General features: G+C 42.9%; 1 protein-coding gene across 1 annotated transcript in view; it reads right to left on the bottom strand.

The window, feature by feature from the left end:
- Positions 1 to 563: 563 nt before the first annotated feature.
- The window catches only part of GLIPR2 (GLI pathogenesis related 2), a 28,875-nt gene continuing 15,261 nt past the window's right edge, over positions 564 to 14,177 (bottom strand). The window contains exons 3-5 of the mRNA XM_064443152.1: positions 12,478 to 12,581; positions 3,199 to 3,276; positions 564 to 2,130 (exon numbers count right to left, since the gene is read on the bottom strand). Coding sequence (XP_064299222.1) covers positions 1,970 to 2,130; positions 3,199 to 3,276; positions 12,478 to 12,581 — 343 coding nt within the window. The 3' untranslated portion in view covers positions 564 to 1,969. The remainder of the gene's footprint in view (positions 2,131 to 3,198; positions 3,277 to 12,477; positions 12,582 to 14,177) is intronic.

Below are 14,177 nucleotides of genomic sequence, written 5' to 3'. Positions count from 1 at the left end.
ATTATAGGACCAACAGCAGCAATGCCATTAGGAAAAAACAGAGTATTTTAATACCATGAATTTATTTAACATCAGCTTTTACCTTGATGTCAGTTGCAGCATGCCTTTTTTTTTTTTTCAGAAAGTCCTGTTTTCATTCTCAGGGATGATAATATGCTGCACATAAAACAACAGCCTATTTGGAGGTGCAACATTTGTCAGCTGAGGGGAAGGCCCCAAGACTGCACTTATTAAAACATGCATGTCTGAGTGGGAATGGAGTGGGTATTCTTTACTGAGAACCTGTCAAGCGAGAGAGGGAGCAGCAGAAATGGAATAAGAATCAAAGCAGGAGTTCAACAGAGGAAGAGGTACGCCTCTGCAGCTTAGGATTCAAGTGTTAGCTCAATCTTTGTATAAAGGTGATGATTTATCGTTTCTTGGAAGGTCGCTTCTTTCTTTCCTGGACTAGAATACTTGCTGCTTTTTTTGCTCCATGTTGCAAAAGTAATAAAGTCATAAGTTAATGTCCAGGAAATAAAATTTGAAGGTTATTCAACAAAGACTCAGGTAACAGCAAACGCTTAAGTAGTTCATAGTCAAAAATATTTACTTTTCAGATGTCCATTATACGTGTTAAGTTCTTGGCTACAGCAAAAAGATTGTAACATACAGCATCACAGTGGCATATAATCAAGCTGTAACAGTGCAGTTTATTACAACTGTGTAAACAAAAATAAGTATTTCTATAATGGCACTCTTCATGAACAAATTTCTGGCATACAGAATCTCAGCAGAAGTCAAAAGAAACATTTACAAAGAAAAGAAAACCCCAAACTGAAGCACAGTATATGAACCTGGCCAAAATGGACCAATCCACATTCCGTAAGAGAAAAAAGCGTGCTCAGAAGTTTTGCTTGCTTTTAAGGAAATTCAATCTGAATTTTTCTAAGGCATCAATCCATTACATTGAATATTTTTACTATTATTGAATGACATGAACAAAGAGTAAACATCTCTTAATTATGACCATGTGAATACCTCCTACTATAACATTATGGAAGGAGACAAGAAAGGAGACAAGAAATGTTTTTGTCTGTATAGCATGATGCCTGCAGAAGATTTTCCCTAGGAAAGAAAAATAAGTTATTGAGAAATAATATCCAACTTTCTTTGTGCATAAGTATCTAAGGGAAAAGGCAGTATCTTGCTTTCCTGTAACAGAAGTAAACAATTTTATTATAAGACAATGTACAAACTGTAAACTGTAAAATGGGGATTCAACTTGAAATACACTCATCTCCAATAGACTTTAAATATTAGCACCTAAAATGTAACACTAGGATTTAAAAATTTTTAGTAACTTTCAGGTCACGTATTAGTTATAGCTTGCTTGATGGACACAATTTTGCCAGCAATATTTTAGTGTTCTGTGAGATCCTTTTAATAAAAACATTGAAGTCTGAATGCCACTGCATTTTACACATGTATGGTTCATACAAGAAGTTTTGCATATGTTCCCTCTGCAGAGAGCAGGTCCCACAGTAGCAGGAGGTATAGATAGAGCAAAGAAGTTACAGTTATTAAAAAATACTGGAACGCTGGGAGTATGTGATATAATTACAAGCTGGTATCTTCAGTTTACAGAAAGCTATAAATCTGCTCATTCAAAAAGAGACATCCAACATGTGCTTACTCACATACTGACACGGAGTTCATGCAAACTATTAAGAAAAATCCTTTTAAATCTTACCCTTCAGAAATGCTGCATATACTTCATCCTCAAATAAACTGAGGCCCCCTCAGAAACAACAGGGACCTAGTGCAGATTGGTTCAAGCAACATGTAATTGCTTCCTCTGTAATGAGAAGTGAACTGTAGTATCAAACAGGAAATTTCACTGAATCATACTTCATATCAAACACTGTTAAGTCCAAACCCAGGTTCACTTGTCATTAAGCAATAAGACTACCTTAAAAAAAAAAAAAAGTTATTTTCTTGGAGGAAGGACATTTTCTTCATAATAGCCTGGATTTACTACATTTCCAGCTGGATCATATCTAGCTACCACAAATGTTGAGCCATCACTAGCAGATGCTTTTCCGACTCCCATCTTTTTTGTGTTCTTCCACACCATTGCTGTGAAGTGACCTGAAGAAAGAGAGATAAATATTTGCGTTCGTTTTGGGTACTGAACCTATAGCATTCCCTTTAACATGTGGCAGGGTGGAGGCGGGGAGAAAGAACAATACAATACTGTTTCTTTATCTAGCAGGAGAGCTAGCTAAGGACATGGAAAGAAAACTACATCTAGCATTTTGTCTTGAAAAAGCCTGATCTGATCTGGTTCCACACTACTATTCCCATTTCCATGTCCTATATCCAAATAAGAACACTCAGCAAGACAATCACGAAAGGAGTAGTTTGACGAGTATCTAATATAAAATTTGACAAAGAAATTGTGGTCTTCACTCCTTGCAGTGTGAATAGCAATTCTGAGAGTTATGATTATTCATTTGCTTTCACCATCTCATACTCCATGTGTCTGCATGTGCAACTATTCAAAATAACACTGGTTTTGTGGCTTCTTCTGTCTAGTTGGAATAGATGCCCTTGCATTACGCTTCTCCGTCAGTTGTACCCCCTATGCATAGACAGACCGCATGGGAGAAAAACATTATTTTCTTAATCTGAAACAAGTTTGGGTACATCTCTTGCTTGTGCATTATTCAGGGAACAATGTTCTTTTGTTCATTCAACACCAGATTGTCAATATGCAGTCAATAGCCTCTGGCTGATCTCCAAATTAAATCTGAAGTTATCTCTGTGATTGGAGTGATATAACTCGGTAGAAGACACATGTCAATGTAAACAACAGCACAGTATATTTAGTAAGACACCTATATGATTTCAATTTAGTATTTTCTAACATATTAATTTCCCTTAAAAATAAGTTGCCTTCTCAAAACTTTGGAGTCAGAGGAAAAACACAATATCAAAAAAAAACCCACATATTTTGCTTACTTCCTCATTTCTCAGTTTCCTCTTATGTTTTTGTGAGTTGATAACAAAACTTTGAGGAAATTCTACTATGTTTTCCCTCTATTTTTTTCCTGAGAAATAAAGGTATTTTTCTGAAAAATACCAAAACAGTTGGCTAGCCAATTTCTTAAAATAAAAGCTGTGTTGTTGAAGAAACAGTGCCGAGTCTGAACTTACCTGTCCCAGAAGAAAACCCTGGGTTTTGAAAGCTGTAATTTTTTATTTCACTGTACCATCTGTCAGCCACATCCTTTCCTGAAAGACAAAAGCAGTCTGCTGTGGAATCATGACATAAAAACAGAAAGCGTAGCTCACTTATAGCCTGGCCAGCAAGGTCTTCTGTTAATAACTGGCAAGAACTTCTAGAAACATGGAGAAACAGCCTTTCTACTGAAAAGGGTTTTTGAAATGTAGGTAACGTGGTAGTGTAGAATTATAGAATCATTAAGGTTGGAAAAGACCTCTAGGATCATCAAGCCCAACCGTCAACCCAACACCCCCATGCCTCCTAAACCATGCCCTGAAGTGCCATGTCTACACATTTTTTTAACACCTCCAGGGATGGTGACTCCACCACCTCTCCCTGGGCAGCCTGTTCCAATGCCTGACCACTCTTTCAGTAAAGACATTCTTCCTAATATCCAATCTAAACCTCCCCTGGCACAGCTTGAGGCCATTTCCTCTCGTCCTATCACTTCTCACTTGGGAGAAGAGATCAACACCCACCTTGCTACAACCTCCTTTCAGGTAGTTGCAGGGAGCGATAAGGTCTCCCCTCAGCCTCCTCTTCTCCAGGCTAAACAACCCCAATTCCCTCAGCCGCTCCTCACAAGACCTGCTCTCCAGACCCTTCACCAACTTCGTTACCCTTCTCTGGACACGCTCCAGCACCTCAATGTCCTGCTTGTAGTGAGGGGCCCAAAACTGAACACGGCATTTGAGGTACGGCCTCACCAGTGCCGAGTACAGGGGCACGATCACCTCCCTCCTCCTGCTGGCCACACTATTCCTGATACAAGCCAGGACGCTGTTGGCCTCCTTGCCCACCTGGGCACACTGCTGGCTCATGTTCAGCTGGCTGCCAACCAATACCCCCAGGTCCTTCTCTACCGGGCAGCTCTCCAGCCACTCCTCCCCAAGCCTGTAGCGTTGCATTGGGTTGTTGTGACCAAAGTACATGTAACTTACCACATATTTATTGTTTTGCAATATCTGTTGCTTCTCAGTTACTAATTAGTTCGATGCTTTTCATCTCATGCCATCAATGCCATCAATGACTTGAGCTCTGCTCAGTGCAAACACAGCCCATCAGTTCCTCCACCAGAGTGCCAGGGACTGTGTGGCCTGGCTCAAAGCCTGGGCAGGCAACCCACAAACCAGCTGTAGAACCAGGTAGAGTTCATTCCGTTCAGGGAAGATCTCTGCAGCAAGGTGCGTGTGTGGTAGGACAGAGGTGATGAAGAGCGCTATACTATCACCAACAGATCAGGAAACAGGACCACCCACCAATTTTCACCTGCGGTTAATACTTTATAATTTTGAAGTAGAAGAAACTTTGGACAAGAGAGGTCTGTGTGGCACACTATTTGGATTGAGCTGGGGCAGAAATCCCTTTAGTCCTCAAAGAAATCATCTGGCAATTTAATACATTGAGTTTACATTTTTTTCTGCCCACAACCTTCTGTAACCTTTAGCCTGGAAGGTAGTGAGAAGACATCTCCCTCGCCTTGAATGAGTGCTCCTGTCATTAGGCTTTTACATAGAGCTTTCAGCAGCTCCTCCCTCTTGAAATCTGTTTGAAAAGACTTAAGCGAGCCTTGCCAGATTTTCTGAGCAAAGGGCACAGGGACCTTTTCTACAGGGAGGCCTCCCACCTGTGGATGCAGGTGTATGAACATATCCCCTTACAGCTCCAAGCAAACCAAAGAAAAATGACACTTCTGACATCCTCCAGTTTTCCATGTTGTCATCAGCATTTAATACTTCAAATTTCTGAGTGCGTTTATTTTTAGGGGTTCTTACTTAGTGCTTGAGCCATTGTGGATGTCCACTTTGAGGCGATCTAACTCAGAGTACTACAGTCAGACACCTCAAATATACATGCCAAGGAGCTGCTCTGCGGAAGTCCTTGTGTCCAGCACATTCACCAAAGGCCTTCACTGACTACAGCTGTGTAGGGGCTATGACTATGGCCAGTGATGTAGCACTACGTGCCTGTGGGTCTCTAGGCTTCATGTTTGCCAAAGAAATAATCCTTCCTTGTTTTCTGTTGGCTGTTTAAGGAACCGGATAGAAGGAGGAGATTCTGATAACCTGCAATGGATCTGGTGGAACAGGCAGCACAGAGGGCAGGAGCTCAGACCAGAACTTGCAGATGCTATGTACTCAAAAGTCAAATGTGACTTCTTTTCCATTACTGGTTGTTAGGAAATTCTTGTGTCAAATACTGGGTGGGGGAAAGGGGGCAGGATTTTCCTTGAGCTACATCAATAATGAAATTTCTGTTTAGCATTCCAGGAAGTATAACGCAAGGCCAGTTGATTTCACAGCAAGCTGCCAGCGCTGTTAAGCCTACCGTCATGAAGAACGCTGGTCCCTGGTGGACTGTTGGCTGCAGAACAGCAATGACTCATGTTTTGCTATTTTGCAGCAAAAAGGCTTAAACTTGCACTGTTCTAGAAGTCAGACCTTGAGCTGTTAACTCCTTGAAACTTGAGTTGCTTTATGAGTGCAGTCTGCTAAAAGGATGGCATTGTTAGCCTGGCAAGCTGGCCGTCAGAGCTGTCACCAAAAAGAAAATATTGAATGAAATGCCACCTTTTGCAAGGTTTGTGAACTGAAAGTACTATGAACTTATCTATGCCACACTGCTTGTTAGGAATGGTGCTCTCTTAGGAGAATCATTTACATTTTCGACATAAAAAGGTAGCAAAATATCTCTTGCTTCTCAAAGTAAATGTTTCAGGAATAACAATAGGTTCCTTCTTTCCCTGCTCTCCCTGTGCCAAACAACAAACCCAGTAGGCCTGTTTTATGGCTGAAGTCTGTAACGCAAATAAAATATCTGTTCGTTTGTTATTCACCCTAAAGCTAAAATGAAGACTGAAAAATGTGCAAAGAGCAATGTTTATGACATTCAAGGGGAAAAGAAAAAGCACATAGTAAACAAAGAAAAACCCAAACATCATCCTGTCCCACCCTCGACTTCAAAGCTATGAAGGATTTAGATGTGTTTGTGGCAAACTGGGTGGAACAGAAGTACAGAATGAGACTGCAGACATGTAGATCTTATGAAGCACATGTATTTTGTGTGTAAAAGTGCTTAAGTGTCTATACTATGTAAGTAGTATTTTTACAGATGTAGGACTGCATTCCCTCTGCTGCCAGCACTTCATTCCCTCCATTAATATATCAGTGTGACATAGCATAAAGAGCAGTTTGAGAGAAAGTGATCCACGCTCTGCTTTCTATAGCTTTAAGCTTTAAGAAGTGTACCTAGGCTCCACATGACAAGAACTTCAAATCTCCATAACGGGAATGTTGCAAGACATGGAAGTTTTGACAAACGTAGCATCTCTTCATTTTTTTTTTTAATTTAAAGAATACCATCATATAAAAATTTCATAACACTTTAATTCAAGGGAGATGGCAATGGCATCAGGTAAGCATACCTCAATCCTGTACATGAAAGACAACGGGCATGGCTGGGTAGCACAATCTATGGTGTGTTAATTCCAAGCCTTCAGGGATGAAAGCTTGCAACTTGTTGCAGCCAGGTGGTGAAAGCCTAGAAGCTGGTAGCTATGCTCCATTTATTCAAGTGCAGGATCGGGTTATTATTACATGGCATTGCTGTCATCCTCCTTGCATTAAAAGAGTCATTGCTTCATAGGCTGCGAGAAATTGAAGACCGACTTGTTCCTGGCAAAATAGAAGGTGACCAAAGGACAAGGCAACTTTTGACAGACTCTGTCTTCAAATCATGTCAAAAAAGTGTCCTGGAAGTGAAGGGAATGAATTGTATCTGTCATACGCTGCAGGAGATGAGGGGGTTCCTATGAGGAAGTTTTCACCATGCGAGAGGACACGTAAGTACCTAGCGTTTAAACACACTCTCTTTCCTCTGAAATATTTTCCTTCTGATTCTTTGCCCCTTGGGGAGCAGTAAGCAATGCAGTGGTGGGACACAAGCCAAACCAGCATTGAAAGTGACAGCTGATACACAGAGGACTAAGGGAAAAGTCTGTTCTGAGCCCAGTGACCCCTGGGCCTCCAGGACCTCCAGAAAATGACCCAAGAGAGAACAGCAGAGGGGCCAGCACAGCACTGAGCCCAGCTGCTTCAGCAGCAACTTGCATGCTCAGACTTGCTGGTTCAGAGAACTGACCACAGTATTTCCATTTCAAATTACTATGGAATAGGTGTTGCAGTTATATTTAGTGTCTCTTTCCCTTGCATTTGCATGTTTGATTGAAAACAGTTCCCACTCCCCTAAAAGCCCCCTCCAAAACAGGGGTTGCTTATTGTTCAAATGCATTTCAATAGGAAGAAAAGAAATCTCACTCCCACCCCCCATTTCTGATTATAGCAGAAATGATTGAAGTTTACTTCAATCAAAAAACATGCAGATCTGTCCTACAGTCAGCACTGCAGCTTCTCTTCTCTTGCTCCCTTTGCAGCAACAATTAGTAGATTGACTTTTTTTTTTTTTAAACATCCTTCCTGTTTGCATTGCTGTAAACCACATTCACAGTTTCAACATTTTCTCTATGGAAACATAGTTTGACTCCACCCTTCTAGCGACAGCTAACTGATGACCTGCTTGGTTAGACTTACTAGACGTTCATTTTGGAACAGGCTAGATTTTCCTTTAACGAGTTCCATCAGTACCACGACTTTCTGGACATAATTTACATCACACAAAAACTTGGTAAAACAATCCTTGAATTCGGACACAAGTATAGTTCTGCCCAAGACTAGGTCCAGAATCAGCATAGTGACTTTATTTTATTTACCCAAGCTATGAGCTAGTAACACAGCCACACTGACTGTGCCTCAGGCTGCCTCGTATGGTCAGAGGATTGACCATATGAGGTTAGTCCATACATAGGACTAACAGTTCTGGTGTAAAGTTCTTCTGCTGATACAAGTCTCTGAAGGGTAGAGAAGTAAAAGGGGACCACTGCATGTAAACAGGTGTCAGTACTCTTGCCTGGCCATGCCCTGCCTCTCAGCAGTTGTCCTGTTGTCTCATTAGATTTCATTTCTAACTATTCTCCTGCGTGAGGAGCTCTGTTCTGTGTGGATGTGTGGGGGGATCTGAGCGCCAGTGACTGATACCAGACCACGGGTTGCAGGGACCTGGGCACCTGTGGTACCAGCAACTGAAGCACTAGTGCAGGTGTGAGTGTGCGAGCACTAGCAAAGCGCAGGCTGGACTAGCTGGTGAGCAGGCGGTGCGGTCTGGGAGGAGTCACTCCAGAAGCGTACGGCCACCAGAGGGACAAGGGAGGTCCTGGCCGATGGCCAGGGAGCTGCATGTCTGCATCTGCGAGATGCGCTGTACCAGCAACTGGAGTGGAAGTGCACCCTCAGGGGTTTGTACACCCAGGTGCCAGCAGCTGGGGAGACTGGGATGCAGAGGCAGCTACCCAGCAGACTGAGTGTCTGAGCCCAGCTGCTCCAGGGACCCACACTGGAATTTTACTTCCATTACTGAAATGTCTACATCAGATATATTATTTTGTGTTACAAAAATATGCATACATATATTTGAATAAATTACTGGGAAAATATATTTTATATGTATATGTTGTATTATTTATACATATTGCAATAACAGACTTCATTGTGATTAGCCAGAGAGGGGAACAGTATGAGGTGACTGGTGCTGTTTATGTGAATGCTAACTGCATCTGTCTGGGCTGATCTGTATGGCAACCTGCATATATACACATGTGCAAGCTGTATATATGTATACGTGTGTGTGCACGCACACAAGCTTGGGAATACACTCTCAGCCTCACTACTGGGGGCACAAAGCTGTGGCAGCCCTACTACTATATTCGGCACCCCTTACATTTAATTTCTCTGGGCCCAGCCTTACTATATACTCCTTATACTAAAGAATCCTTAAATCTTCAAGTAACCCCACTGAGTAAGTTGCTAAAAGCATTCTAATAACATCACACAGGACATATTTCTGTGCAAGGATGCACCATGGTGATCTACTTAAAAACTAGGTACCCCAAACCTCAGAATTTTCCTCAAAGCTTCCAGCTTTTGTTATCACAACCTTCCTTCCACCAGTCTGAGGGGAAAGAAGGTAGAGGTAGACTTAAATTTGCCTCAGAAATAAAATATCTACCTAGACTGAAGTCATACTAATGGTTTTAGGAAGTAATCCTCTACTTCCAGTGCTCCTCATGCAGGTCCTTATTTTATTTTTGTTTTGTATTACTGTTTGTTTAACAGTACTGTATAAGCCTGCTGTTAGACAGCAAGAGATGCATCAGTCAGAGCGTGCTCCTCCAGGCCTGGGGCAGACTGTGTCTGTGCTGCTCTGCCCGCTAGTCAAGATTTGCAGGCAGACCTAGGTTCCTCCCATAACAGATTTGGATGATAACATACAGTGATTTCTCTTACAGACTCCCTAGAGTTCATAAGCTGCAGGGTTTTCACAGGCAACATGGCACATTCTTCATGACCACACTGGCCGTCCCAACCAGAATTTAGTCATCCAGTGCTTGCCTTCAGCCTCCCAACACATGAGAAATGAGATGAGGCATCCTGAGAAGCCTGACATACTACAGCTGCCAAGGCAGGCTGCAGTCTCTCACATTAGTGGCAGATGACAGCTTACTTATTCGAACGCAGACAAAGAGAAGTCTGCCACAGAGCAATTCCTGCAGGACTGGAGGGAGGAAACAGCTGACAACTATTTCTTGGATTACAGGGATAAACATATTTCCAGTGACAGCTTTAGGCTATGTAACTCTAAAATCCCAAATACAAGTCAAGGTATTCTTGCACCAGGAGAGGGGTCAAACTAGAAGGCTCCTACAGTTGAAAGCTTAAATCTCCTCTGAAACAAGAAATACATCTTCTGGCATTATTACAGAACTCAGTAAGAGCCAAAATAAACAACAGCATTACTTTTTTAGAGAGAATACAGAGTATACTTGAGGTTTATTGAGTTTTGCTTTATCTGGTTAAGAAACCAGAAGACACTGCCTGCCTTTGTTAAGCCCCTGAATGGATGCCTTAATACAAATTTCAGCCTCATTGAGCAGGGTACAAATTAACTATCCAAAGGGAACTGTATGAGAAAAAGAGGAAGAATGAACCAGCTCCACAGAGATGAAGACTAAGCCCAGATGAAAGAATAACTTTCTTTGAAGAACTAGTTTTCTCATTCTGGTACTTTGAATGATCCTGTAGAAGTGTTTTACAGAACAAAAGAGGATGTAGCTTAATTTTCTCAGCAAGACATTCAATCCTGTGGATAAAAAAATAGCAACAAAATTGCTCAAATCTGGCAAGTTATGTATGGAAACAGTGCACTGAAGACAACAAATGGGATCCAGAAAAAGACAGGCATTAGTGTTTTGTTTCCAGCTCTCTAAATGGGAATTCTGTGACTTTAACCTTGGGGGAAGGAGCACGGATCATGAACACAAACAAGAAGGAAGAAATAAGCTCAGCCAGTGAGTCATAGCCACTATGCAAACTTTGCCATACATCTGTGTTTTCCCATGCTGCTCTGAACCCTTGCCTCAGACTCTTGCAATGGACAGAATGCCAAATATGAGTAGATCAAATTGTATTTTTCCACCCTGGGTTTCTTTTCAACATGAAAAAGTACCCATTAGAGACTAGCGTTGGCATTTGCAGAGGAACCAAGCAGCGTCCCTGGGTCTAAAATTTACCTACTAAACTTTCCAGGTCCTTCCAACAGGGCCTCCAGCCTGCAGAAATGTGCTTCTGTCTCCCCGAGGCTGCTGGAAATTTGAGGGGAAGATGGGAATAAAGAAAGCAAGTGGTCACTTTTAATACATCCCACCTGCTGTCTCAGCAGGCTGAGGCATGAGCCCTGCCCACTGGAGGAGGTAGAAAGGAAGAGCCTGCTGAACATCACTCTGACTGACAGCTCTGTGCTGATTTTGGCTGGGATAGAGTTAATTACTTTCTTCACAGTAGCTAGTATGGGGCTGTGTTTTGGATTTGTGCTGGAAACAGTGTTAGTAGCGCAAGGATGTTTTAGTTACTGCTGAGCAGTGCTTTCACAGAGTCAAGGCCTTTTCTGCTTCTCACACCACCCCACCGGTGATCAGGCTTGGGGGGGCACAAGAATCTGGGAAGGGACACAGCTGGGACAGCTGGCCCCAGCTCACCAAAGGGATATCCCGTACCATGTGACATCATGCCCAGCATATAGAGCTGGGGGAAGAAGAAGGAAGGGGGGGATGTTCAGAGCAATAGCATTTGTCTTCCCAAGTAACCATTACTTGTGATGGAGCCCCGCTTTCCTGGAGATGGCTGAACACCTGCCTGCCCATGGGAAGCAGTGAATGAATTCCTTGTTTTGCTTTGCTTGTGTGCGCGGCTTGTGCTTTACCTGTTAAACTGTCTTTATATCAACCCATGAGTTTTCTCACTTTTGCTCTTCTGATTCTCTCCCACACCCCACCGGGGTGAAGTGGGCGAGTGGCTGCGTGGGGCTGAGTTGCTGGCTGGGGCTAAACCATGACAAGCTCACCGCAGGCTGTCAGCCTGGCCAAAATTCAGCTTCTTGGGCATCCAAACCAAAGGCTGCCGGTAACATGTTATATTTATGATCAGAAAATATATGGAGTATTTTTGTCTTCAAAAGTGAAGGCATGGAAAAGGACTTAAAGCCTCTTTGCTGACAGAGCAAAAGAGACTAGATGTCTAACACATTAGCCTCTGTCACTTTGGTGTCCAGCCTCCTGTTTTTGTCCCCACAAACAGGAACTGCTGTGAAGCATGCAATGGCCATTTTTCCACTTTGCTCACCACAGTTGGCCTGTGGTCAGCCCTCTCTTTGGCTGGGACCAACTAAGGATAAAGGTGAAGTACAGGGCATTGATGGCCTCCTTCTCTCCTCTTATGGACATACAAGTAGCACTCAAGACAGCTCCACAGCTAGGATGTATGGAGCAGCCTAGCTGCCAAGTCCTACCTCCTCAGGGACATAGCACACTATCAGAGTCCCTTACCCCCTCCATGCCTACGTGTGCTCCTTGCTCTCAGTACACATAGATGACTGCAAACCACCATCCAGTCCCCATGGAGCCTGGGCTGGGCTGTGGTGGACACATTTTCAAAGCAGAGTAAATGCTCACAGTACACTGGCAACCAGATGCTCTGAGCCCAAAGTACGTGAGACAAGCCATTCACGCAGTGACTGTGGGACAACAAGAGAAGAAAGCTTACCTGGTTGGTCATAGGATGCCCACGCTAGGTTTTCTCCACATTTCCCATTAGCAGACTCGGAGCTGTGTTTGAGGACTCTGGTGGTAGCCAGTTCTTCTGCATACCTAACAAAGGAATCCACACACTGAGTCACAGACCACAGCCACAGCGTGCAGAGAGGAGGAGCAGTAGGAAGAGGAGGAAATGCAAGCAATGAATTTTTCTGCAAGATGACAGTTCAAACCAAGTTACTCAGCTGCAGAGCCCTGAAGCCAGGGATGCCTTAAGCTTACATAGATCTAGCAAAGGCAAAGGGAAGGCCTAGAGGCCATTTCCCCTGCCTTTCATGAGCATCTGTGTCACTGTTGAGAATGGCCTAGAAGAAATCAAAGGGCAGATCTCCCCCCACCATGTTCTGCGCAGCACCCGGAAATCCACCGGGCATCCTGCAGCTGCTGGGGGAAAGAGCAGTACCTGCCAGAATTGCTACAGGCGTCACCTCCTGACATTTCTAGGCCCCTCATGGAAGTAACTCAAATATTCTCAATGAGATGGAAAAAAGACCAAAGTGGGGATTCAGTCAAAGCAAGTGTAAAAAACGCTACATTCACAAACAAACAAACAAAAAAATCCAAATGCAAAACAAGAACAATGTGCCAGGCGACAGTACAGAGGAGAAGGGGACCACATGGAGAATCTGAGGCAGCCACTGTGTATACCAACATAGGGATAAGCAGCACTGTTTCTATAGAAGTTGATGTGTGAGAGCATGGGATGTATTTTATTGTCTTACAACAACAGGGCTAAGAACATAATGTGTAAAACTATTATTCTCTTTTTTCAGTATTGGAGAGGCTTCAGTACAGATACAGTGAAATTAGAAAAACTCTTATTTCTCACGGCACAAGAAATGGGAGGCAACACACAAAATCATCAGGTCATAGATTTAAAAGTCAAGAATGACAAAGCACTTTTTCCACACTGTGCAGCAGAAGTTATCACCACAGGATGATGCAGACACCAAAACACATGTAGGTTTGAAAAAGAGTTAGACAAATTTACAGTGTGTGTGTGTAATCTTCAGGAGTTAAACAGCAGCAACAAAAAATGATGAGGATACAACTTCCTGCTTAGGAAAAACATTGCTTCCAGGAGAAATCTGTACTTTCTGGGAGAAGATAATGGGGGAGGGATAACTGTGTTTGTCCTGTTCTGCTACACCTTCCCTAATCATGAATTACTGGCATCTGACAGACAGGAAATTTGTCCAGCTGAACATTTTGGCCCAAGCTAGTAATTCAGTCATTAAGTTTTCATTTCTTTCTGTCCTACTCCTTTCAAACAAACAAACCATCCAAAACCAGAACATTTAATTACCTCCATCAATTTAGAAATCCCAAAAACTTGTCAGTTGTCAGTCTGCTATATCCTGAACTAGAGGATCTATAGCTACTCCTTGATGCCCCATATCACTACAGTCCTGTAATTCTTCTCTTCACAGATTCTCACATCCCAAGCAAGAGACAAGACTGGAACAGAGTACACATTGCACATGGACAAAGTTGCCAAGGATTTGAGACAAAGCATGATGAATTCGCTCTAGCTCAGGCAGTTGAAAGCATGAGATTTGCATCTGAGATCATCACCCTATGCTTCACTACAGTCAGAGATAAACAGACACCTGCTGAGGGTGACTCATCTCATTCTAAAGCAGGGATCCA

Source organism: Phalacrocorax carbo, chromosome 2 (genome assembly GCF_963921805.1).
Source record: "Phalacrocorax carbo chromosome 2, bPhaCar2.1, whole genome shotgun sequence".
Classification (NCBI taxonomy): Eukaryota; Metazoa; Chordata; class Aves; order Suliformes; family Phalacrocoracidae; genus Phalacrocorax; species Phalacrocorax carbo.
This window is presented reverse-complemented; position numbering and strand designations above follow the sequence as displayed.